This window comes from Lethenteron reissneri, chromosome 15 (assembly GCF_015708825.2).
Source record: "Lethenteron reissneri isolate LAM-NWPU_2019-01 chromosome 15, ASM1570882v1, whole genome shotgun sequence".
Classification (NCBI taxonomy): Eukaryota; Metazoa; Chordata; class Hyperoartia; order Petromyzontiformes; family Petromyzontidae; genus Lethenteron; species Lethenteron reissneri.
Genome location: NC_083793.1, coordinates 10,034,015 through 10,058,944, shown reverse-complemented (window position 1 = coordinate 10,058,944; position 24,930 = coordinate 10,034,015). Strand labels below are relative to the sequence as shown.

General features: G+C 51.9%; 1 protein-coding gene across 2 annotated transcripts in view; it reads left to right on the top strand.

Annotated features, from left to right (window-relative positions):
* LOC133342685 (calcium-dependent secretion activator 1-like) overlaps positions 1-24,930 on the top strand; it is a 112,363-nt gene that overhangs the window by 38,987 nt on the left and 48,446 nt on the right. For both annotated transcript variants that reach the window (XM_061552007.1, XM_061552006.1), the window contains exons 4-9: positions 9,684-9,764; positions 11,078-11,317; positions 13,820-13,941; positions 14,779-14,890; positions 15,432-15,571; positions 24,319-24,385. In XM_061552007.1, coding sequence (XP_061407991.1) covers positions 9,684-9,764; positions 11,078-11,317; positions 13,820-13,941; positions 14,779-14,890; positions 15,432-15,571; positions 24,319-24,385 — 762 coding nt within the window. The remainder of the gene's footprint in view (positions 1-9,683; positions 9,765-11,077; positions 11,318-13,819; positions 13,942-14,778; positions 14,891-15,431; positions 15,572-24,318; positions 24,386-24,930) is intronic.

Sequence of the window (24,930 nt, the reverse complement as noted above, 5' to 3'; positions counted from 1 at the left end):
TTCGAGCGGGCTTCTTCACCTGGCAGCCCGCGGGGGGAGGAGGGGCGGGGGGGCAAATCTGGCCCGCAAAGACTCTTGAAGGTGGCCCACCGAGAGAAAACACGGACAGATTGGTGAGATGACGGTGAGCCGAGCGAGAGAGAGTGGGAGAAGATGGTACACTCGGGGACGAGGGGTAGAGATGAGTGATCGCATGTGTCACATCGGCATACGCTGATGTATTTTCTCAATTGAAAACTGATTTCTTTAGATTCGTGTGGTTAGTTTTATGGCCTTGCCTCGCACCTCCGGCGAGCCTTGTGGGCCACGTACGGTGCAAAAGAAGTTCAATGTACCTAAGATATTGTTTGAAGTGCCGTGGCCCAGAGAAGACAACATCGTCTGGTGGTCATCTGACTTGTGTGTGCGTCCGCTTGGAAGTTGCCATCCCAGTTGCCCATCGGGGGTGGCAGCAGTCAGATCTGCCCACATCTGAGCAGCTGCCGTGTTTGCAACAGAAAACGGAGCAGAAAAGTAAATAAGGGGCCGTCCATAAATGACGTCACGCACCTGGGGGGGGGGCGGGGTCAGACATTTGTGACGAACTGTGACGAGGGGAGGTGGTTGAGAAATGTGATGTCACATCAAAATGCGCAACTTTAAATATAAGCAACACGTTCTATTTAATTAAATATATTTTTTAAATAAATGTTTCCCCCTACAACATCAGAGTGCAGCGCCATTAAATATGCACTACAATGACAATAGTTTAAAGCGATTTGAAGCATGTTTTATATATATTTTGGGGGAGGGGGCAGAGCTTTGTGACGTCATATTTGAGGGGGGGGGGGTCTGACTTTTTGTGACGTCGTGTGACGAAGGGCGGGGGGGGTCAAAAATAGTCCAAAATCGCGTGACGTCGTTTATGGACGGCCCCTAAGAACGACTAGGGTCTGAGCGTTGGGCTCTAGACGGCAGTCGGCAACACACGTTTATGCACCGCAGACACGAGGATGATGATGATATGGAGCCGTGGGATCGCAATAATGGATCGGGTGAGAAGTTGAGAGGCGAGGAAGCGGGCAGGAGTGGTGGTGTACATCTCAGACGCGCCGGAACAAAGTCGACTCTGATCGCGAAGAAGAGAGGGAAACCCACAGATGAAGTCGACAAGGAAGCAACATGGGCGGAGAGCGAGAGAACAGGCCGAGAGAGAGAGAGGGGTGATGCTAAGTTGGCCGAAGCCAGATGTGAAGAAGTGGACGCGGAGATCATGGCCCATGACAGGAGCGAGTGGAGAGAGAGGAGCGAGTGGAGAGAGAGGGGCGAGTGGAGAGAGAGGAGCGGTCAAGCAGCCGGGGACCCCACGTGAGTGATACAAACGCCAGGGAGAAGAAGAAGAGGAGGAGGAGGAAGTGGAGGAGGAAGTCGAGGAGGAGGAGGCGAATGTGGCGCGACGATAATTAATTTCTGCCGACGATCGCTCTGACATTGCTCCCAGCGCACTCCCAATGTTTACGAGCAGCGCTCAGCAGCATTTGGGCTGCGAGCGGTGGGGGGTTGGAGGGGGTTCGAGGGGTGGGGGGCGTCCTCTGCGTGCCCCCCTCCCCCACAACGCCGCGGCTGCGTCGGTAGCTCGGCCCGCAGGCCACCTTGAGGCGTCAGAGCGGAGAGCGGCGACGCGTGGAGGTGAGGGAAGGAGGAAGGGGGGGCAGGGGGAGGGGTGCCGTTGATCAGCCGCGCCAGGTCACGTCCACGAGACCCCCACAGACTGTGACGTCATTGGCACCACCATCGCCGCCATTATTGTGTTGATTTATCATCGAAATGCGCACAATCACCATTATCCATCACCTTTGCAATTCTCATCATCATCAATCGGACATCACCAATCCACTGTGGATGGAAGCCTCGCTCCCCCCCCCCCCTGAGGCCATCGCCATCTCCTCATGGTTCTTCGATGTAACAACCCGGCTCTCGCTCGCACGCTCGACGATTTCATAGCTCCGTCTCCTCAGTGGACGTCCCCTCTCAGGCGTGTTCCCTCATCGACAAGCTGCCGCTCGGAGCATCAGTCGCCACCGCCACCACCGTCATCACGTTACGACGATGATGATGATGGTGGTCGCCTTCATAACCACACCTCAGTGGGATCGTAACCGCGACGCACAGGGTGATGCACTCCTCGCAGCAGAGTACGGAGCGGGGAAATCTCTCCACCTCATGACTCGACGCCGAGAGCGCAATTGGAACATCATTTTGTGGTGGGGGGCAGGTTGGGGAGAATCTCCATCTCAATGGGTCCCAGCCTTCCGTCAATCACTTCTCTGTGGCCACCGCCACTACGAATCCATCCCCAATCCCAGCAGCCCCGGTGGAAGACAGACGCCACTCATCCTTTCCTGATTCCCTGTTCCAGTTTTTCCTTCCTTTTCCATCATTTTCCTCGTATTTTTTCAATTACTTCCCTTCTGCTCTCTTCCCTACTACTTTTTTTTTATCTTTTCCCACTCATTATAGTCTTTAACCCCCCTTGCCGGCCGTGGTGTGTGCCACAGGCACAACAGTTTTATAAAAAAAAAACAAGGAAGAAAAAGCACGCAAATGCAAGAATCCAGTCACCCTTTTTTAACATGCCAATGACCCCCCAAGCATCTCAGCACAGACGATGACGTTACCCTCCTAGCCGCACAACGAGATGATGTCGCACGCTGCTCGCCGTGGGACAACGCTAGACTACGTCATCACCCTGGGCGTGGAGGCGAAATCCTTTTTACCGATTACTTTAATTTTGTATCGCTGTTGTTGGGCAAAGACTCTAACGATTTTCGTGGGAAGCTCCCTAATAGCGACACCAATGTACGATACTAAATTTGTGCTCCCATTGGATCTTGGTTTACGAGAGTAAACGTCTGCTCTTCCGGTCGTGCCGTCTACCAAAGTTGAAAAGCGTTCTGAGGGCCACGTGGCAGGATCTCCTCGCTGTGCTGTAGCCATTGTGCTAGGGCAGAGGTCATCGCTTGCCTTCGAACGGGGTCGTAATGGCTGGATGGTAGCGGGGGTGTGTGGCGGTCGTGGCTGAAGCCAGAGCTGGTCATGGATGAATGTCGTTGAGTCGCTTGCGTGTACATGCGCGGTGGTGCAGCGGTGTTGGCGTGCTGCGCTACGAACCCGGTGACCCGAGTTCGATTCACCGCTCATGGCCAACGCGAGTGACGATTATCTGAACCGGTGCTGGGCCTCCCTCGAGGTCTACTCGGCTGCGAATTGACAACCTGGTGCGCTGTGGAAACATCGCCACTGGGGAGACAAAGGTGCATGGCCGTAGTGCTGGCCACCCCACCCGCTCGCTTGCCATGCCGGCCTTCGTAGTTGCCCGTTAAACACCACTTGCCCCCCAAAAAAGTCTGTTATGGTTATGCGGGGAGGGGGGGTGACCCTCTGTCTTTGCGCGTTAGCGAGTGAGAGATGTCGAGCCTTTCCGTGTGAAAGACCTGCGAGCTGTAATTGCTTCCTAACGACCTCGTGAGCAGCGATCTCGCCATCCCAGCTCACGGCCTCTTCACGTCAGGCGATTCATCTCCCCCTCCTACGCCTGCGGTGTCGCGGCTCTCTCCCTTCACCCACTTACCTCCTCGCCGCCATTCTCAGAGTTTATCGGCCTGACTTCTCTCTCTCTGTTCATCTGGCTCTCTGTGTTCATCTGGCTCTCTGTGTGTTCATCTGGCTCTCTGTGTGTTCATCTGACTCTCTGTGTGTTCATCTGGCTCTGTGTGTGTTATCTGACTCTCTGTGTGTGTTCATCTGACTCTCTGTGTGTTCATCAGGCTCTCTGTGTGTGTTCGTCTGGCTCTCTGTGTGTTCATCTGACTCTCTGTGTGTGTTCATCTGACTCTCTGTGTGTTCATCTGACTCTCTGTGTGTTCATCTGACTCTGTGTGTGTCCATCTGTCTCTCTGTGTGTTCATCTGACTCTGTGTTCATCTGACTCTCTGTGTGTTCATCTGGCTCTGTGTGTATGTCCATCTGTCTCTCTGTGTGTCCATCTGTCTCTCTGTGTGTTCATCTGGCTCTCTGTGTGTTCAGCTGGCTCTCTGTGTGTTATCTGACTCTCTGTGTGTTCATCTGACTCTCTGTGTGTTCATCTGACTCTCTGTGTGTTCATCAGGCTCTCTGTGTGTGTTCATCTGACTCTGTGTGTGTTCGTCTGACTCTCTCTGTGTGTTCGTCTGGCTCTCTGTGTGTTCATCTAACTCTCTGTGTGTGTTCATCTGACTCTCTGTGTGTGTTCATCTGACTCTCTGTGTGTTCATCTGACTCTCTGTGTGTTCATCTGACTCTCTGTGTGTTCATCTGGCTCTGTGTGTGTCCATCTGTCTCTCTGTGTGTTCATCTGACTCTCTGTGTGTTCATCTGGCTCTGTGTGTGTGTCCATCTGTCTCTCTGTGTGTTCATCTGACTCTCTGTGTGTTCATCTGGCTCTCTGTGTGTTCATCTGGCTATCTGTGTGTTCATCTGGCTCTATGTGTGTTCATCTGACTATTGGTGTGTTCATCTGACTATCTGTGTTCATCGGACTCTCTGTGTGTTCATCTGGTTCTCTGTGTGTTCATCTGGCTCTCTGTGTGTTCATCTGACTCTCTGTTTGTTCATCTGGCTTTCTGTGTGTTCATCTGGCTCTCTGTGTTCATCTGACTCTCTGTGTGTTCATCTGGCTCTCTCTGTGTGTTCATCTGACTCTGTGTGTTCATCTGACTCTCTGTGTGTTCAACTGGCTCTCTGTGTGTTCAACTGGCTCTCTGTGTGTTCAGCTGGCTCTCTGTGTTCATCTGACTATCTGTGTGTTCATCTGACTCTCTGTGTGTTCATCTGTCTCTCTGTGTGTTCATCTGACTCTCTGTGTGTTCAACTGGCTCTCTGTGTGTTCAACTGGCTCTCTGTGTTCATCTGATTCTCTGTGTGTTCATCTGTCTCTCTGTGTGTTCATCTGACTCTCTGTGTTCATCTGACTCTCTGTGTGTTCATCTGACTCTGTGTGTTCATCTGTCTCTGTGTGTTCATCTGACTCTCTGTGTGTTCATCTGTCTCTCTGTGTGTGTTCATCTGACTCTCTGTGTGTGTCCATCTGTCTCTCTACTTGCACGTCCATCTGCTTGTGTGTGTGGTCTTCATAGGTGTTCGCTAACAGCACTCGCCCCGGCTGTCTCTGAAGGCTACACTGGGGATCTTTGTATTTGTGCGAGCGTGTCTGTCCGTTGCACCAAATGACACTTTATTAAGATATACTACTACCGCCTCGGTGACGCGAGCAATAAATACGGTAACGTCATCTGTTGTACGCGCACGTGCACACAGTTGTCTCTGTCAATCCACTGCTGGATGAGACACCCCCCCCCCCCCCCCACATCTAGCACGACGACTGCGCGAGAGATCCCAGTGGATGCTCGGTCATGTCAAGGATCGGATTCGGGAAAATAATATTCACGATTTAACATAAAAAACGTACGTAATAACATTCAGCTAAATTGGTCAATGTGTCAAAACAAACACGCGTTTATTTTTACCGTGAAAAAGTGGAAGCTGTCTGCACACACACACATGCGTTTGTCAACACGCAATTTGTCAACACAGATGCGCTTGTCACAATTCGCTCATGACGCTCGCCCACGCGGTCCCAATCTCTGCCAATCCTCGGTTAAACCCAAATCTCTCTGGGCGTTAATTGACTCGGCTACCAATTCTCACGATGTTGTTTATCTAGGGACAGCTTGAATTAATTCCTCCACCCCCCCCCCCCCCGTGTGTCGTGAGGGGGGGGGGGCGTTACCTCCTGCGCCCTCCCCCCTCGTTTAGCAGATCAAACGTCTCTTCTGATCAAAGCCCAGATCATCACAGCATCCTAAATCAGTCACAGGCGGAGAGAGCTCCCCACGTACTCGCAGCTCATATATGTGCACACCTACAAACGGGCTGTGGCTATACTTGCCCCACTCCCCCAACCCCCGTCATAGGAATGTGGAATTTCCAACACTGGCTCGACAAGGGCTGTAAACGTGGAGGGTGAGCAACCACTGCCTCATCTGGCGAGATGTGATTCGGTGTGCCCAGCTGTTATCTTCCTTTCCCGGTATGCAGGAGGTTGTGGGTTTGATCCCGACCCTTGCACCAGTATTACAGCGTTTGTAGTTTGCATGACTCTCTCTCGCCCCGTGGTCGCGTGGATTTTTCTTCGACTCCTCCGGTTTTCCCCCTCCGCATTTAAAATCAACATTACGCGTTTAGAATATTTGGCTGCTGCTATAAATCCCCACGCGACAAGCCACTTCGTTGAGCTGTCGTTGGCGATAGCCAGGTCGCGTCTGAGAAAATATCTATATAGCTCAGTGGGCCTTACCTGGTAAAATAAAAGAACACATTTCAACACCTCCGATTGGCACGGCTGGCTGTGTACGGTGTGAAAGAAGTTCTACATACATGCTTTAATTGTTTCATGAAGACTGGCTGGGAATTGAACTCAGGTCGGGGTTCCGCATTGCACGGACCATTGTTATCGCCACTCTCCACGCATACCTGCCCATACAATACACATCCATACAAAGCAAAGACAAAGATCCCCCGTATAGCCTTAACATTCTTTCGGGGAAAGTGCTGTTAGCAAGCACCTATAAAAGCCGGTAAGGCACACCACGCCCGACCGCCTTTGTCTCCCCAGTGGCGATGTTTACTCCTCATCGCACCGGGTACTCGTTTGAGGCCGAGTCGACCTAGAAGAGGCCAAGGAACGGGTCCGATAATCGTCACTGGTGTTTGTGGCCGTGAGTGAGAATCGAACTCGGTTCGCCGGGTTCGTGGCGTAGCAGACGCTAAACCACCGCACTACCACAAATTGTACACGCACACACAAAGATAAAGATCCCCCGTATAGCCTTAACAGACTGTAGGGGAAAGTGCTGTTAGCGAGCACCTATAAAGGCCGGCACGGCACACGAGGGGGTGGGTGGCCAACACCACGCCCGGCCGCCTTTGTCTCCCTAGCGGCGATATTTACACATCGCACCAGGTACTCATTTGAGGCTGAGTCGACCTAGGGGAGGCCCAGGACCGGTTCAGATAATCGTCACTGGTGTTCGCCGTGAGCGGGAATCGAACCCGGGTCGCCAGGTTCGTAGCGCAGCGCGCTAACCACTACACTACCGCTCCCCATCACACACGCACGCACACACACGCACGCACGCACACGCACACACAGACACACGCACACCCAATGCCGCACTCTGACTCGCATAGAGTCACACCGGCTGGTGGCAGCCTCCCCCTCGCCTGTAGTCATAATGAGCTTGTTTCCGTGGCAATGCTGTTTCTGTGGCAACCCCCCCCAACCCCCTGTCTTTCTTTATGTACCCCTTTGCCCATGTACCCCCACCACCACTCTCCCCACCGTTACACCCAGCACCCACCCCCACTACCATCACCACCACCATTACCCCCACCACCACGACCCCATCACCGTTACCGCCTATCGCTGCCCCCATCGCTACTGCCACAACCTACCACACTACCACCACCACCACGATCCCCACCACCACCGTTATGTCCATCACTTCCACCATCACCACTGCCACTGTTATCCCCATTGCTACTACCACCAATCCCACCATCACCACCGCAACCACCATTACCTCCACCACCATTACCACCATAACCCCCCGCACACCACCTACCCCCAGCAAAGCCCCCACCACCGCTACCGCCACCGCCATCCAGTGCCCTTGCCAGCCGCGGGCGTGATGGTTGGCAAATTTAACCGGAGCTGACAGAATTCGCTGCCCAAAGGAGCAGTGCGAGAATAAGACCGCACACACCGCAAGCGCGTGGTGACATCATCATCATCGGCATAAGGGCCACGGTCATCACCATTGGCATAAGCGGAGTCATCGACAGCATCGTCATCGTCATCATCGTCATAAGCCAGAGTGTCATAGTCAGGAGAATGTCAGCATCGTCATCATGGTTGTCAACATTGGATCCTAATTAATTTTACAGGTGTTTTGGATCAGATCGTGTAAATATTTTAATGTGTCGTTAAGCCCACCGCCAGCGGACACAGCCAATTGGTAAGGTTTGTTACGTAAACAGAACATGCCAATTTCTTACTAGTACAGCACACCAGTGTGGTGGAGAGCACATTTATATATTTATGCGATCTAACCAAAAAACACCTGTATTTTGGATGATATTGGTCAAAAAAGCCCAATTGTTAAACTGGATCCTAAATGTCATCATAATTAACAGCATTTCCAACAGTATAATCATCATAAGAATCATTGCTTTCGCCACAATAAGAATCATCATTGTATGTATTTACATTTGAATAATCGTCATCAACTTTATCAACAGCTTTCTCATCATTGTCACACGATCGGCGTAAACATCATCATCGTCTTTAGTAATAAATAGACGTTTAATTACCATCGTCATTAGCATCTTTATATAGGCATAAGCATCAACAACATCATCGCTATCGCCAACATGAGATTCATCATCATCCTTACATTAGCATGGTTGCGGGAGCAGCAACACCATTGATTATTTATCATGTATGCGAATTGTATGGTAATGATGCACTTATGCTGATGTCGGTAACAAACCCAGATAGAAAAAACACTTCAGAAATTCCACGGACTCAAAGGTAATCGCTTGACAAAAATATAAATAGAATCGAAGACTCCTCATTGTGACACTTGGCTACATGGCTGGGGCGCCGGGAGATGGATCGTGATTTTGAAGGCTCTTCTGAGATACTTTTGAATCGGAATCATTTCAATCAGAACTATAAATATCGTCCCTCTGAAGTGGGTTCTGTATAACCGGGGCGAGGAATTGATCCACATGGTCAATGTTTCACGATTAGTTTCTCGACATAATCATCAGCCATGATCGATCCACTGCTGGCTGAAGGCCTCCCCCACTAAGCCGTCGCCACTTCTTATGATGATGGGATGGAGCAAATCCATCTCTACCCCCTGCAATCGAGTGGTGCAAATTGTAAAGAGTTATGCTCCTTGATTACCTGCTTTTGTGAGCCACTGTAATTCACACCTTTAATGTAAATAGTACAATAATCATTTGTACAAATAATGATGATACCAATTATTTACCCACGAGCATCGCACCGAGTCTCAAGACACTGCTTCAGGAGGCTCCTGCTGTATTGGGATGTTTGGCCAATTCTATCATCGATCGGTGCTTGGATCTTTGCCACGTGCCATCTGCCGACCGACTCAACTGCTGGGTGGACGGAGGCGGTCGGGCTTCAACAAATCCCCACCCATTGCTACAACCGCCGCGCCGGCAGACCGAACCGAGCCTGAATTGCAAGTCCAGCATGTGCCGCCCGTTACTTTACCCCGCCGCACGCGAACCCACCGATCGACTGACTCCTCCGCGGCTCACCCGTCTGTACGGCTGGGCGGACAGAGGGCGGGGAGACTGAAAATTTACGTGGCCATTTATTGTTTCAACTGCCGCGCCTGGAGATCGAACAAGGCGACCTGCTAGATCTCGGCCGGTCTCTATGGCTGCACTGTTCCTGGCAACAAAAATGATTCGGTGACAAAGGAATGAATCCCTTGCTGCTCTTTTCTCCCTCTCTTTTTTCCACTCCCCCCCCCCCCGTCTCCGTGGCGTGCACGCAATGACCCCAGTTGGACAACGCAGATGAGCAAGCAGCACAAATCCGCAGGGAGTTGGATGGGCGACTGCAGATGGCCGAGCAGATGGTGAAGGTGAGAGGATAAGAGGGGGAGTGTGGGGCGTTTGGGGGGCAGGGGCAAGGCTGGGAGCAGCTGGCAAGGGCATTCAGTAAGGGCTCTCCATGGGCTCCTGTAAACATTAAAGAGGATACCTTGGGCAGTAGAATCAAACATACACACGTGTGAATTATAATCACCAACCGCCCTCGTGTATTATGAACGGCTGTGCACTCTCCCCACTTCGTCTAAGACGCGATGCGCATCTGTTTATTGATTTATCGAGGGCGCCGTTATTTATTCATCTCGTCGAGTTCTTTTCAAAGGGGTTGGGGCCGATGTTCGTACACCTGCCGTGCGAGACCCGGGTTGGTTCTCAGAGGATTGAGATTCCCCGGGACAGTTGTTGTGTGTGTGTGTGGATATGTATTGTTGTGTGTGTATGGATGTGTATGGATGTGTGTGTGTGTGGGGAGGGATAGTGCAGCGGTCAGCGCGCTGTGCTATGAATCTGGTGACCCGAGTTAGATTCCCGTTCTTGGCTAACACCAGTGATGACTATCTGAACCAGTCCTGGGCCTCCCCTAGGTCGACTCAGCCTTAAAGTATTACTTTGTGCGGTGTATTAAAACATCACTCGTGGGGAGATGAAGGCAGCCGGGCGTGGTGCTGGCCAACCACCCCCTCATGTGCCGTGCCGGCCTTCATAGGTGCTACTCACTAATATTGTTGATAGAATTGCATCTCACATCTCATCTCAAACATTTGAAAGGACACCCCCAGTAGCAGCTGTCTCCTGTCCAGCACAAGGTGACTCAGCAGCTGGCCTGCAAGTGGGAATTCATTTGCCAGTATGTTTAATCCCAATTAAGTAGTTTGCGGATAATTTTATAATTTGGCAAATTTGGACCCTGACGCCTGGCACACAATGGCCGACTCGTTTTGAACGATGCCACTGTGAAGCAGTAATAACTAGGGCGGCCTGCCGGATTCGAGCCACGAACATCTACAACGAGCGGGGGAATACTAAAGTAACTAAACTAAATGAAACGGGTTTTTTTTGGCAGGGAAGGCTCACTGAGCGACCTGGCCACAAATGATAGCTCAACGAAGTGGCTTATAAGGTGGAAATGTATAGCGGCTAAATACTCTAAACGCATGTTTTCATATGTGGAGGGGAAAACCGGAAGACTCGGAGAAAAATATTCAGCCGGCGTCAGGGTCGGGATCGAACCCATGACCTCCTCCATACTAGGCGAGGGAGATAACATCTCGCCCCAATTCCAGCTGGGCCGCATCACCGCCCCGTCTTATCCTTGTGCGTGCATGCGTGGTGCATCCTTGCGCAGGAGCGCCGCTTCCCGCGGCTGGTGCAGCGCGAGATGGAGGCCATGTACGTGGAGGAGCTGCGCGCGGCCGTCAACCAGCTGATGGCGAACCTGGAGAGCCAGCCAGTGGCGCGCGGCGGGCCCGACCCCAAGATGCAGAAGATGAAACGCTCGCAGAACTCGGCCTTCCTGGAGCTGGGCGGCGACGAGGCTGAGAACACGCTGTCTAAGTCCGACGTCGTCCTCACCTTTAACCTCGAGGTCAGAGGTCACAGGCGCTCGTTGATGGCACGTGGTGGTGGTTGATAACGGTTTAATGACAATTCCTTCATTATCCGGGAAAGCCGTGCAGACTCTCGATAAGAAGGGTGCTGTACTTGAATATTTGGCCAACACTTGGTGACGTATGTTTATTTTAGCTATGGGGAGGATATGTTTGAATAACCTGGAGAACAGGGGGAAAACATACCACTGCACCAGCCTACTGTGCCAACCCTCATCAGTGTTACCAACTTCGTCACTTGTTGTCGCGAGATCCCGAGTGAACGATTTTTCTCTCAAAGCGACGGGTGACAAATTCAGTGTCTTTCCGGGATGAGGGCTTTACGCAGATTCGGTGAGCGGATTCTGGCTGTGTATGAAGGAGCCTGTGTGAGTTTACCACATGCCATATGGGGTACTGTATATCACCCGGAAACATTTTTTGGCAACTTGAGATGGTCCATCGAGCAGGAATGTTGAGCTTCTTTTCTGGCGGCTTGACGCTCTCATGAGTCCCCAACAACTGAGATAGGGAAACATTTTTGAGAAAATGTAAACTATTATCTTTGTTCACAAATCGGAATATTTTATTGGAAGGACTTCATACATTTTTTTCCCTATCCTGTCGATCTTTGCAAAGTTGGCAACTCCTGCAAACAAAAACGGAATTGGACAGCCAGTATGTGATGCACCTTAGCGGCCTCGCTCTCGGGTGTGCAGGCGGTGTAACTGCACTGGTGCCCCATGGGGCGGAAGGGACCCAGTGGAGGCAGGGGGGGCATTGCAATCCTTGCACCAGGCCTCGTGCCAGCCACGCTAAACCACCGCTGCCCATGGTTGCGCCGTGGGGCGATTGGAGATGAGGCAATCTGTCGGATAATCTGGGACGGCGTAATTGATAAGTGGGTTGGGTGGATTGCGGCACGCGTGGGAGCAGCCAGCGAAGTTGATCTCGTTAAATACGAGACCCGGCTAATCGCAGCACACGTAAAATCGGGAGCCCACGTAATTTGGAATTTGTATTTACGTCATGAGGGTTTGGAAGCAGCCGGAATTAGACCCGCAGCTTTGGAGGGAGGAGCTGGATCGAGTCCAGCAAGGAAGTGCGACATGGTGCGTGGATTTGTGCGGTGGCCGAACAATCGAGTGTGCAGGCGTTGCAACTACTCGCTGCCCTCCCACGGGCCGGAGGAGCCCAGGTGCCGGGCTACGAGGAGGGGACGGGGGTGGCAGAGGGCACCACGGTGGCTAGGAGATTTTAACTACCTCGCCTGGTATATAGGAAGGAGGTCGTGGGTTCGATCCCGAACCAGACACCTGTATATTTGTATTTTGCATGTCTCTCTTCCCTTGGTTGTGTGGATTTTTCTCCAGGTCCTCCAGTTTCTCCCTTCACATTTACAAACATGCGTTTAGAGTATTTGGATGCTATAAATTTCCACGTGATGAGCCACTTCGTTGAGCTGTCATATGTGGCCAGGTCGTGTCTGAAAAAGAGCAATATAGCTCTGTGGGCCTCACCGTATGAGTAAAAAAATAGTTTGAATAGTTTATAGTTGAGTAAAGAGGTGGGGTGGGGAGGAGGGGAATGTGCATTTAATACATCTTTGCCGATCATGCTACACCATTGTTGTAGACTCGGAGAGAGATCCACACTCCGATAGAAACCCAAAGCCTTACATAGGCCGAGTTGCGATTTCCAAGTTCTGAAGTGTCGCGAGTTTATGGTTCCAAACATGGTCACCAGTGACTCGCATAGAGATCCATAGATTACACAGACGCCCACGGATTTGCATGCAGGCCCATAGATCCATTGGTGTCACTCTTGAGGTTGCAGGTGCTGGAATTGAACCCCGGGGCCCAGCGCAGGTGTTGGGCTACGAAGAGACGGGGGAATTTGACAGGGGCAGGGGGGGTCGGGGATGGGGATGGATGGCATAGCAACTATACTGCACCACTCACGTTCCTCTGAAGTGTTGTGCTGTGCAATGTAGTGTGGAATCTAGCATTGTGTGTATTATAGTTTCGTGGTTGTGAAGTGTTTTTACGTTTGTGACCTTCTGTTTTGTGCTCTGTTGTCAAGTGGTGTGACGTGTGTGGGTGTGTTGTAGCATGCTGTGTAGTTGTGTGTTGCGGTCTGCTTTGACGGAGTGTGTGCGTGTGTAGTGGCAGCCGCTCGTGCGGTGTGTTGTAGCATTTTGTGCTGTCGCTTGGGCACTTTTCCTCTCCCCTGCGGTTGTGCAGCCATGTGTTTTTTGTGGTTCTGCGATTGTGTATTTTTTTTCAGTTACATGGTTTTGCAGTTGTGTGATTTTTCAGTTGTTGTTTTTTTACATGCATTTGTGCAGATATTTGGTTGTGTCAATGTTCAGTTGTGTGGTTGTGTGATCGCTTGGTGGTATGGATGCGTGGCTTTGCGCAGTTATTTGGTTGCGGGTTCGTGCGGATGCTTGGTCGCGTGGATCTATATCCGCTTGGCTGTTCATCGTTGTGCGGCTGTAGATCGTCATCCATGAGGTGGCGGGGCTGAAGGCGCTGGCTCCGAACCGCATCGTCTACTGCACCATGGAGGTGGAGGGCGGCGCCAAACTCCAGACCGACCAGGCCGAAGCGTCCAAGCCACGGTGCGCGATCGCAAAAGCTGAGACACGCCGACACAAGGCTGCGATGCTCCATCTGTGGCCGTTGGCGCCTCCCGTGTGTGCGCTCGCTTAACAGCACTCGCCCCGAACAGCCTGTGAGGTGTAGGCTATTCGGGGGACGAGGGGGGGGATGGGCGGTTTCGTTATCTCTGTCTTTGTACTTGTGCTGCTGGGGCAGTGTGAGGGTCAGAGTGAGGATGAGGAACTGCGTGACGTGTGTCGGTGACATGGGACAGAAATATTGACTACAAACTACTGTAATCCAGCGCTGTGGAGGCCGCGAGGGTTAGGAGACAGCATGAATGTTGCAAAACTAAACTTTTTTCTTATTTCACCACGTGTAAGGCCTACTGAGCTGCGTAGCTCTTGTTCAGAAGCCACCTGACCACAAATAATAGCTCAACGAAGTGGCTCATCACAAAAGCCCAATGCTCTGAACGTTCTTCTTGTGGGCGTCGAGGTGCCATACCCTGGCTTGCCAGGAGGAGGCAGTACAGCAAGTGGATTTCCATCTATCCGGGGATCAAGTGTTGCATCGCCCCTGCCCAGTACATGTCGGTTTCCTCCGGGTGCTTTGGTGTTCTGCCACACGTATGAACACTCATTAATGGGCTAAAAGCATCTTAATATATAGAGGACCGCAGAGTTTGAGCAGTTGTTGGCACCAGCTCATGGCCCAAGCTTGCCTTCCAGCTTCGTCAGCAGTTTCCCGCGCGCCGTCGTAGCGAAACGCACGGCAAGCGCGTTTTCACATTTTATTTCATTTTCACTCTCCCCGTCGCACTGTCTCCCCCCATTCCCTGTCTTCCCTCGCCACAGCTGGGGCACTCAGGGGGACTTCACGACGACGCACCCGCTGCCCGTTGTCAAGGTGAAGCTCTTCACCGAGAGCACCAAGGTGCTGGCGCTCGAGGACAAGGAGCTCGGCAAGGTATCGGTCTCGAAACGACGCTCACCGCTCCACCCTCGCAACACGGAGCTCATTGATAACCAACAGACGGTGCCGTAAGCAAGTGCCTGACGAGGCGGCAGGTGGGCTGGTGGCCAGCACTATGCCCGGCCACCTTTATACAACAAACACACCAGGTACTCATTTAAGGCTGAGTCGACCTAGGGGAGGCCCAGAATATTCGGCACTTTCATTGGTCATGAGTGGGAATCGAACTCGGGCAGCCGGGTTCGTAGCGCAGAGCACTAACCACTGCGCTACTGCTCCACACCACAGCTCGCCACACAGCTCACCGCTTGCCACACACACACACACACGCGATGCTCCACAGGCTACACTCTCCACACCGTACAGTGCACGCTGTGTTATCAATGTTGCACACCGTACGTCACGTGGTGCGGAACGTGGCGAGTTTGGGGAGCGTGGTTGTACATGGTGAGCCGTCTGGTGCGTGGTGGTGAGTTTGGTGAGCGGTGTGGCATGTGGAGAGTTTGGTGAGCTCTGTGGTCCCATCTTCTCACAGGTCCTGCTCACCCCGACGCCTACCAGCCCCAAGTCAGCTGACTGGCACAAGATGGCCGTCCCCAAAAACAGCCCTGACCAGGACATCAAGATCAGGCTTGCGGCACGCATGGACAAGCCTCAGAACATGAAGCATTGTGGGTAAGTCGCGTGATAAATCACCCCTATCACTGCTGCCCCCTAAACCCAGGTAGGTAACCTGTCACCTTATCTCAAAGCACGATGGGTAAATAATCGACTCCCAACGTGGTCTTCTTCTTCGAATCGTGCCACTCGTGTGGGGTCTGCTGCCATCTTGGTCCTCTTCCTGCCCTGGGGAATCATCTCCACATCAACTCCACAGTCCTTCACATCCTGCTTCACCACTTGGAACCCCACCTATGACCAATCCTGCCTGCCAGTCTTCGCCCTACTGTTTACACGTTCATGACCTCTGCTGCCAATGTGGTTCTCCTCTCTTGTTACACTTGGGTCGACTTTCTCTCGGCTCGTCTGAGATGGGTACCACTCCGGCATCCTGCATGGTGGGGGGGGGGCGGGGTGAGGGGGAGATGCACGCTTGAAATTACACTGCGAGACGGGAAGAGGAACTCTTGGACGAGAGAACATACGCAAGTGAGAGGCCAATATTCACTGTTTACAAATAATCAACGGACTTGGAAAGAACACAAGGTGGGATTGTGGCCTAAGATCGAGTCCAATGAAGAAGAGGCAACCAAAGGAGCGAAACACGTCAGAGAGGGTGGTGGAGCAGTGAAATCGGCGGGCGATGTTCTTTTTCGTATGGCCAATGTTGCTGTAGACCAACAACTATACTTTTTACATTGCGGTGGTTGAGCCAGATGACCATCAGGAGCTAATGATTAGGAGCTCAATGGATTGTTACATCCATCGCAAGAGCGTGGGAGATGGTGACGGCTTGGGGTCGGCCTTCATCCATCAGTGGATTGATTATGGATGATGATGATGACGAACGGCATCAGCATCGGCACCCACGAGACAAAGGTGACGGAGTGCGGCTTCTCCGGCGATGGCAGTGCCCACGCGATGGAGGAGCCACCCAGGGATGTGTTGCTTTCACTGTCGATCATTAAAGTGAGTTTGAGATCTGGGAGGGGTGGAGGGGGCAGGGGGTGATGGGGGGGAATTCCTCCCAAAGGGGTTATTGCAGCAGTGGGTGCACAAACCCTGGCTGATGACGACGACGATTGATGATGATGATGATGATAAAAATTGATAATATCGCTGGACAATATATTAGTCATTTTCCCGCTACGGGAGTATCGAACAAATATGAGCTGCAACAAGTGCAGCAGCTTTCCCCGTGCCGGGGTCGCGCCTCCGTAAACCAGTGGTGGCTGGTGCAGGTGGTTGAGGGGCGTGCGTTTGGACAACCTCACCTCTCTCCCGACTCGCCGCACCGGCTCTGCAATGTCACCGCGGGTGTTTAGTTACCAGACAAAGTGTGCCATTAATAATTCAGCGGGCTCCGAAGCTGCCCGAAGACGCCTCGCGCCGAGGTTCGCGGAAATGTATTTCTTTTTTAAACGAATTAGAAAGCGGTGATTTTAAATCCGGGAAGACGGTTGTCTGGAGAAGAGGGCCGCTCTTGCAGATGCACACAATCTGACGAGTGCTTCCACGACTGCCGGGAAAGTGAACTTGTACTGATCCCAGACTTGAGCGAGGAATGGATCGGGAATGCATCAGGAATGACTCTGGAATGGATCAGGAATGGATCAGAAATGACTCTGGAATGGATCAGGAATGGATCAGGAATGGATCAGGAATGGATCAGGAATGGATCAGGAATGACTCTGGAATGGATCAGGAATGGATCAGGAATGACTCTGGAATGGATCGGGAATGGATCGGGAATGGATCAGGAATGACTCTGGAATGGATCAGGAATGGATCAGGAATGGATCCGGAATGACTCTGGAATGGATCAGGAATGCATCAGGAATGACTCTGGAATGGATCAGGAATGGATCAGGAATGGATCAGGAATGACTCTGGAATGGATCAGGAATGCATCAGGAATGACTCTGGAATGGATCGGGAATGCATCAGGAATGACTCTGGAATGGATCAGGAATGGATCAGGAATGACTCTGGAATGGATCAGGAATGCATCAGGAATGACTCTGGAATGGATCGGGAATGCATCTGGAATGGATCAGGAATGACTCTGGAATGGATCAGGAATGGATCAGGAATGGATCAGGAATGCATCAGGAATGGATCAGGAATGACTCTGGAATGGATCAGGAATGGATCAGGAATGACTCTGGAATGGATCAGGAATGCATCAGGAATGGATCAGGAATGACTCTGGAATGGATCAGGAATGCATCAGGAATGACTCTGGAATGGATCAGGAATGGATCAGGAATGGATCAGGAATGACTCTGGAATGGATCAGGAATGCATCAGGAATGACTCTGGAATGGATCAGGAATGGATCGGGAATGCATCAGGAATGACTCTGGAATGGATCAGGAATGCATCAGGAATGACTCTTGAATGGATCAGGAATGGATCGGGAATGCATCAGGAATGACTCTGGAATGGATCAGGAATGGATCAGGAATGACTCTGGAATGGATCAGGAATGGATCAGGAATGGATCAGGAATGGATCAGGAATGGATCAGGAATGACTCTGGAATGGATCAGGAATGGATCAGGAATGGATCAGGAATGACTCTGGAATGGATCAGGAATGCATCAGGAATGACTCTGGAATGGATCGGGAATGCATCAGGAATGGATCAGGAATGGATCAGGAATGGATCAGGAATGACTCTGGAATGGATCAGGAATGGATCAGGAATGGATCAGGAATGGATCAGGAATGGATCAGGAATGCATCAGGAATGACTCTGGAATGGATCGGGAATGACTCTGGAATGGATCAGGAATGGATCAGGAATGGATCAGGAATGCATCAGGAATGACTCTGGAATGGATCAGGAATGGATCAGGAATGGATCAGGAATGACTCTGGAATGGATCAGGAATGGATCAGGAATGACTCTGGAATGGATCAGGAATGCATCAGGAATGACTCTGGAATGGATCGGGAATGGATCAGGAATGGATCAGGAATGACTCTGGAATGGATCAGGAATGCATCAAGAATGACTCTGGAATGGATCAGGAATGGATCAGGAATGGATCAGGAATGACTCTGGAATGGATCAGGAATGCATCAGGAATGACTCTGGAATGGATCGGGAATGCATCAGGAATGACTCTGGAATGGATCAGGAATGGATCATGAATGTCTCAGAAATAGTCCGAACGTGGCTGAGCAGTTAAAGAAAGGAAATTAATTCACGGCATTATATTGACCCGAGTCGACGGCCGAATCAGAATCTCTATTTATCCTGGAGAAATCCGTTGAGCTTTGAAGCTCGTTTTCACAGATGCTCAGTCGGGGTGGGTCGTAAACGTAACGGAGTGCGGGACTCTTGCCACAGGGAGCATCGGTATGGACTGCATGGGAGGTGCGGTATATGAATATAATTTGCTCTTATGAGGCCCCTTTCACAATGTCTCAAGGTGCCATGCGGGAAAAGGACAAATATAATTCTGAAAGAAACCGGGTGGTAAAATAAAAGCCAGACGGGAACAAAGCTCATGAGAGAAGGCTTTTTGTTTAAAGGTTTATGTTTTAGTCGAGGCATAAGAGATGTCAGCACTGGCGGAGAGCCTGATCGCCAACGGTAGGGAGTTCCACAAGCGGTGGAGGGGGGCCCCAGTAGGGAGTTCCATAAGCGGGGAGCGGAGGCCCCAGTAGGGAGTTCCATAAGCGGTGGAAGGGGGGCACCAGTAGGGAGTTCCACAAGCGGTGGAGGGGGGCCCCAGTAGGGAGTTCCATAAGTGGGGAGGGGGGCACCAGTAGGGAGTTCCATAAGCGGGGAGGGGGGCCCCAGTAGGGAGTTCCATAAGCGGTGGAAGGGGGGCACCAGTAGGGAGTTCCACAAGCGGTGGAGGGGGGCCCCAGTAGGGAGTTCCATAAGCGGGGAGGGGGGCCCCAGTAGGGAGTTCCACAAGCGGTGGAAGAGGTGCCCCAGTAGGGAGTTCCACAAGCGGTGGAGGGGGGCCCCAGTAGGGAGTTCCATAAGCGGGGAGGGGGGCACCAGTGGGGAGTTCCACAAGTGGGGAGGGGGGCCCCAGTAGGGAGTTCCATAAGTGGGGAGGGGGGCACCAGTGGGGAGTTCCACAAGTGGGGAGGGGGGCCCCAGTAGGGAGTTCCATAAGTGGGGAGGGGGGCACCAGTGGGGAGTTCCACAAGTGGGAAGGGGGGCCCCAGTGGGGAGTTTAGTAATCGAGAAGGGCACCACAAATGTGAAGTGATGATGCTGGGTGCCTGTTGCCTTGTGGGAGTCGGTGGGGGTGGCGGGAGGTGGCTGTGGCGAGGTTGTCGGTTCCCGCCCCCCCCCCCGTGATGGAACGAGCCCCGGGCGGCAGCAGCAGCAGCAGCAGCGGGTCCGAAATAGATGGGGTGATTTTTGTTTTTGTTTTCTGAGAGCACATGGCTCGGTTTCTAATGGAATTTTAACAAAATAACAAAACCGTAGACCGCGGCAGAGCCGCAAGGAAACCCGCGGGGGAATATTGAGAGGCCCTCCGTATATATTTCTGACGGTCCTATTAGGTGCGTGACAGCTAATATCGAAACGTCCGTGTTTTATCGTCTTAATTTTTGGTTTTTCGAATGGCGTTGGTACGGCCTGCGTCACGCGTCTTCGGCTTACGTTGCTTGTGTCCGGATATGCAGCAGTGTGGATTTACACAGCCGTGTCCAAATCCCAAGACGCTGAACAGAAACGGTGGGAATATTTATTTTACAGAGAGAGGGGGAGTTGATCACAGGTAGAGAGGAGAAAGAGAGGGGGGGTGGAGGTCTTGAGGTCGTGGGCAGGGATTTGACGGCATCGATGGCTGGGGGGGGGGGGGGAAATAAGTTCCAGACTGTTTTGGGGCAGTAGAGGAAAATAAGTGGACCTCCCAATTGAGCGAAGTTTGATCGGGGGGGGGGGGGGGCTTCGACAGAAAGCCTTGGTCGCTGGAGCGTAGTGTAGCGAGACGATTTTGCAGAGGTAGGAAAGTGTGCGGAGGGGAGTGATATGTAGGCTGGGACGAGTCAGTGGGGGGTATCTTGATGGGTCAGTGCCATCTCAACATTGATGTGGGACTGGGAGCTACACACTGTGGTGTGGTTATCTGTCGGTGGACATCACTTATTCATGTGCACCCTCACTCTCGGATGTGGTGAATCCCACCACCCCCACCCACTTCTCACCTCGACGTTCGACGAATTGTAGCGATTCGGGTTTGCGATTCCATTCAAGGGCCAACGCTGTTGGCACTCGTGGCCTCCAGTGGAGGAGAACGACAAAGATCCAAGTGCCTAACGAAGATCAACGGGGCACGCGGGGGTGGTGTGGCCGCTGCGGGCGGCCACCTTTACACACCGCACCAGGCTAGCTCGTTTAAGGCTGAGTCGACCTAGGGGAGGCACAGCACTGGTTCAGATCATCATCACCAGTGTTGGTGGCCGTGAGCGGGAATCGAACTCGGGTCGCCGCGTTCGTAGCGCAGTGTCACTGACCACTCATCAATACCGCCCGCTTTGTCTTCCCACCCGCACCACTCGTCGGATGTTCGCATGGTGGGGGGGGAGGAGGTTCGTGTCGTCCCCACTGCTGGGGGAATGGGTCCAGCCTTGTGCTGCCCTCTAGTGGAGCAGATGGGAACTGCAGAGCCGGCGTCTTACATTGGGGATGTGTGGGTGGGTGGGGAGCTCTGGGGATGTGTGGGTGGGTGGGGAGCTCTGGCGCCGTGCTTAGCGCACGCACTGCGCAGCGAATCCCGGCGGGCGGACTGGATTTCAATTAACTTCCACTCATAGCCTAGCATCGGTGACAAATATCACAGCTGGCCCTGGGTCTCTTCCCTAGGTCAACTCTGCCTTCAAAGAGAACATGCTTGCGGGTGTGCAAAAAAATCGGCACAAAAGCCTTGGGCATACCACGCCTCTGTGTGTTGTTGTAGTCCTCTTATTAGGTGCTCGCTAACAGCAGCGCTTGCCCCAACGGCCCTGTGTGCTTTATACCGGGGGGGGTCTTTGTCATCATCCCATCGATAGTCCAATAACTTGATGTAGGTACATCCCCGTGCGTGTGATGTGTTCTTGTGAATGTGCTGCGTGGACGACGTTACGTCGGCTCTCCGAGCGTCGCATATCCGCCCTGAACGACTGCCAGGATGTTCACAAACCCGACCTGTACTCGTTATTATATTCCTAACCTCGAGTACATTCTAACCTTGCTTCCAAAGCACCGCAAAGCCTTGGCCCAGGCGATTAAAGCAGCTTGCGATCGATGAGTGTCCAGTGACCTTATCGGTGCACGGTGGTGAATTTGACATTTTCTATCGGTGGTTGCGTACACCTCAGTCCCCCAGTGAGTCGGATGTGCAGTGTTTGTAATCCACTTTGCAAAGGCGGATCGAGAAACTTCTCAATGAGCAATGGGGAGGGGGGGGGGCAGGACGGAGGGGGCAGAGTGGTGGTGGGGGGGGGGGGCATTCCCAAAATGCCAATCTTTTAAAATAGGACCCTACATTCAATAACAAAACAATTCGATGTATTGTATCTGTTACATATCGTTAAAATACCAATGTTGTGGTATCAAGGTTGGGGAGGGTTGGAGATTGCCCCAATCCCCCCCCCCCAATCCCCGCTCATCGGCTGCTGACAGAAAGGATAACACTCGAACCAATGGAATGCGTCTGCCCCGTTGCTTCCCCTACTTTACGTGATGTAAGAACACAATCTCGCCCGGTGTTGTTGGTCACAAGAGATGCGACCGCGGAGTTGGCGTGGATCAAACAATGTGCCCGTGGCTTTGAGTCCTGGAGTAGAGTTTCTCATTGACGCCGCCCGTTAGACGCAGAGCCATCTCAGATTTCTGAATTCTTGGGCCAAATGCGGGCCCTGAAATTCCTATCCTGTGCTAAAGCCTGCCAACTCACGGTGGCTTTCCTTGACAGAGTGGTGTTAGGAGTTGTGGAAGGGAAAAATATATTTTTGTTATAATGTTTTGTACTTGTCTGCATTTTTTTTTCTGCTCCTTTCAGAGCCTGTTTAATTTTATACTCCGAGACAGAGAAAAACATGTATCGGGGTTAAAAATCGGAGACATCACTCGAAAGACTGTGCAGGATGGTGACAGAGGGGGGGGGGGGGATTGCAGAAAGTGGGAGCAGCAGCCGAAGAGGAGCAAATCTGCCACTGAGCAAAGATTGCCTGAGCCAGAGACCCACTGTGACGAATATAGGTAATGTATGACGATACGATGTTAACGCTACGGAGAAGCAGATCATGTCTCCACATTACGCAATACAACTAGTTTTAACACAACCCAGATTTGAAGTTTTCGTGACTGCAAGGATCCATACTTTTAGTTTTTTTCGGTAAATTCACGTAGGTTAAAAAAAACGTCGTGATTTAATTTAGTTTTAATAAAAAAAAAATTACCTGCGTGACTTTACCGAAAAAATTAAGTATTAACACAACCCCGGGAATAAAACATTCGGCCGCATTAATTCAATCCGAGCAACGCTCAGCACCGGTTTTGACATGGTGGGGGGTGGGGGGGGGGCAATCGGGAAGAGCCGTCTTGCATCGTTAACGCTGGTGGGAGGAGGACGGGCCTCTGTCGCTGTGGTTATCGAAGCAGCAGGGGGCAGTGGTGAATTGTGGGAAGGAGCCACTGCCTCGAGCAGGGGGCGCTGTGGAAGCCACAGCGCCCCCTGCTGGGTGTGCCTGGTGGTAGGGTATGTGGGGTGGGTAGGGTGGGTGAGACTGAATTTTTAAGTGGGATTAGTGGAACCATTTTGATCGGAGAATTGTGTAATTAACGGCCTCGTGAGTGACTATTATTAGGGACCTGACGGTTCACTGCTCGCCCTCTCTCCACCGCAGTGCGACGATTTGATACTTTTTGTCGGTCACGGCTTAATTCAAGAATTCGCTCTGGACACGTTAACGTTCAGGTGTTTCAATCTTGCGCCATGACCTTTTATTTAAAGCATATTTCAGTTCACCGGTGGACTGGAGCAGGTAGCACGTGGTTAGTAGCAGTAGCCATGGTCCATAGGAAAAGCAATACTGGATGTGGTGTCCCAGGTGCGGAATTATGCTCCACATTGCCGACCCGGGACGAGGCCTGATCCAGACGCGTTGTTCATGGCATGGTGCCGTAGAATCAGGGTTGGGGGTTGAATCAGCCCATCGTCCTTTTTGGGGTTGTGAGGAATTCAACAGTCGTCTTATGGATAGACTCACCTCCCACCATAGGAATGCGAAAATCTATCTCTGGCTCAGGGTGCCACGGTGGCGAGATGTTAACTACCTCCCCAAGTATACAGGAGGTTGTGGGTTCGATCCCGACCCTGACACCTGTATATTTGGAATTTGCATGTTCTCCCCGTGATTGTGTGGATTTTTCTTTGGGTCCTCCGGTTTTTCCCTCGACATTGAGAATCAACATCACGTGTTTCGAGCATTTTGCTGCTATACATTGCCATGCGATAAGCCACTTCTTTGAGCTATCATTTGTGGCCAGGTCCTTTCTGAAAAAGAGCTATATAGCTCAGTGGGCCTTTACCTAGTACAATAAAAAAATTTGGTCGTATAGATAGTTAGTTGTCATTGAGCAGAAAATCACTTCCTTGAGAACACCCAGCAGCTGAAACCTGGATTCGAACCCAGGCTTTCAGCGGTACCTCCCGGACCTCTCGGCCACCTCCCGGCTCGCTGTGTTTTTAACGGCGCCGTTAAATGCTGTGCTTTGTTCCCCCCGCCCTTCCCAGGTACCTGTGGGCCGTCGGCAAAAACGTTTGGAAACGCTGGAAGAAGCGGTACTTTGTGCTCGTGCAGGTAACACACGGCACCTGGAGAAAATCGCTCTCCCGCACGTTCCTCCGAGTAGCACGGTTGGCTACGTGCGGTGCGAAAGAAGTTCAACATACACACATACATTTCCTCCTGCCTCCTACTCTACCTCCCTCCCTCCTTCTCTTCTTACCCTCCCTCCCTCCACCCTCCCACCCCCCTCTGTCCTCCACCCTCCACCCCCACTCCTCCCTCCAACTCCTCGTCTTGGATCTATTTCAATGCTTCCCAACCGGTGGTCCACTTAGCCCTCGGAGTGCCCGTGACATCTTCAGGGGGGTACATAATGCAGTTGACGAATGGAGGTTAATTGGTTCTAATTTTTTTAAGTGTCGGCTAAATGTCTTCGGTGTTAATCGCGTGCAAATGTAATTTCAATGTCATGTGTCAATTATTTCACTATTTTGAGGACTGTATGTCCTGGTAGGTGTACAGAGACAGCTGTATGTATGTTTAACTTCTTTCGCACCATATGTAGCCAAGCGTGCTAATTGGAGGTGCGTTGATAGGGCTAATAGGAGGGGGGGGGG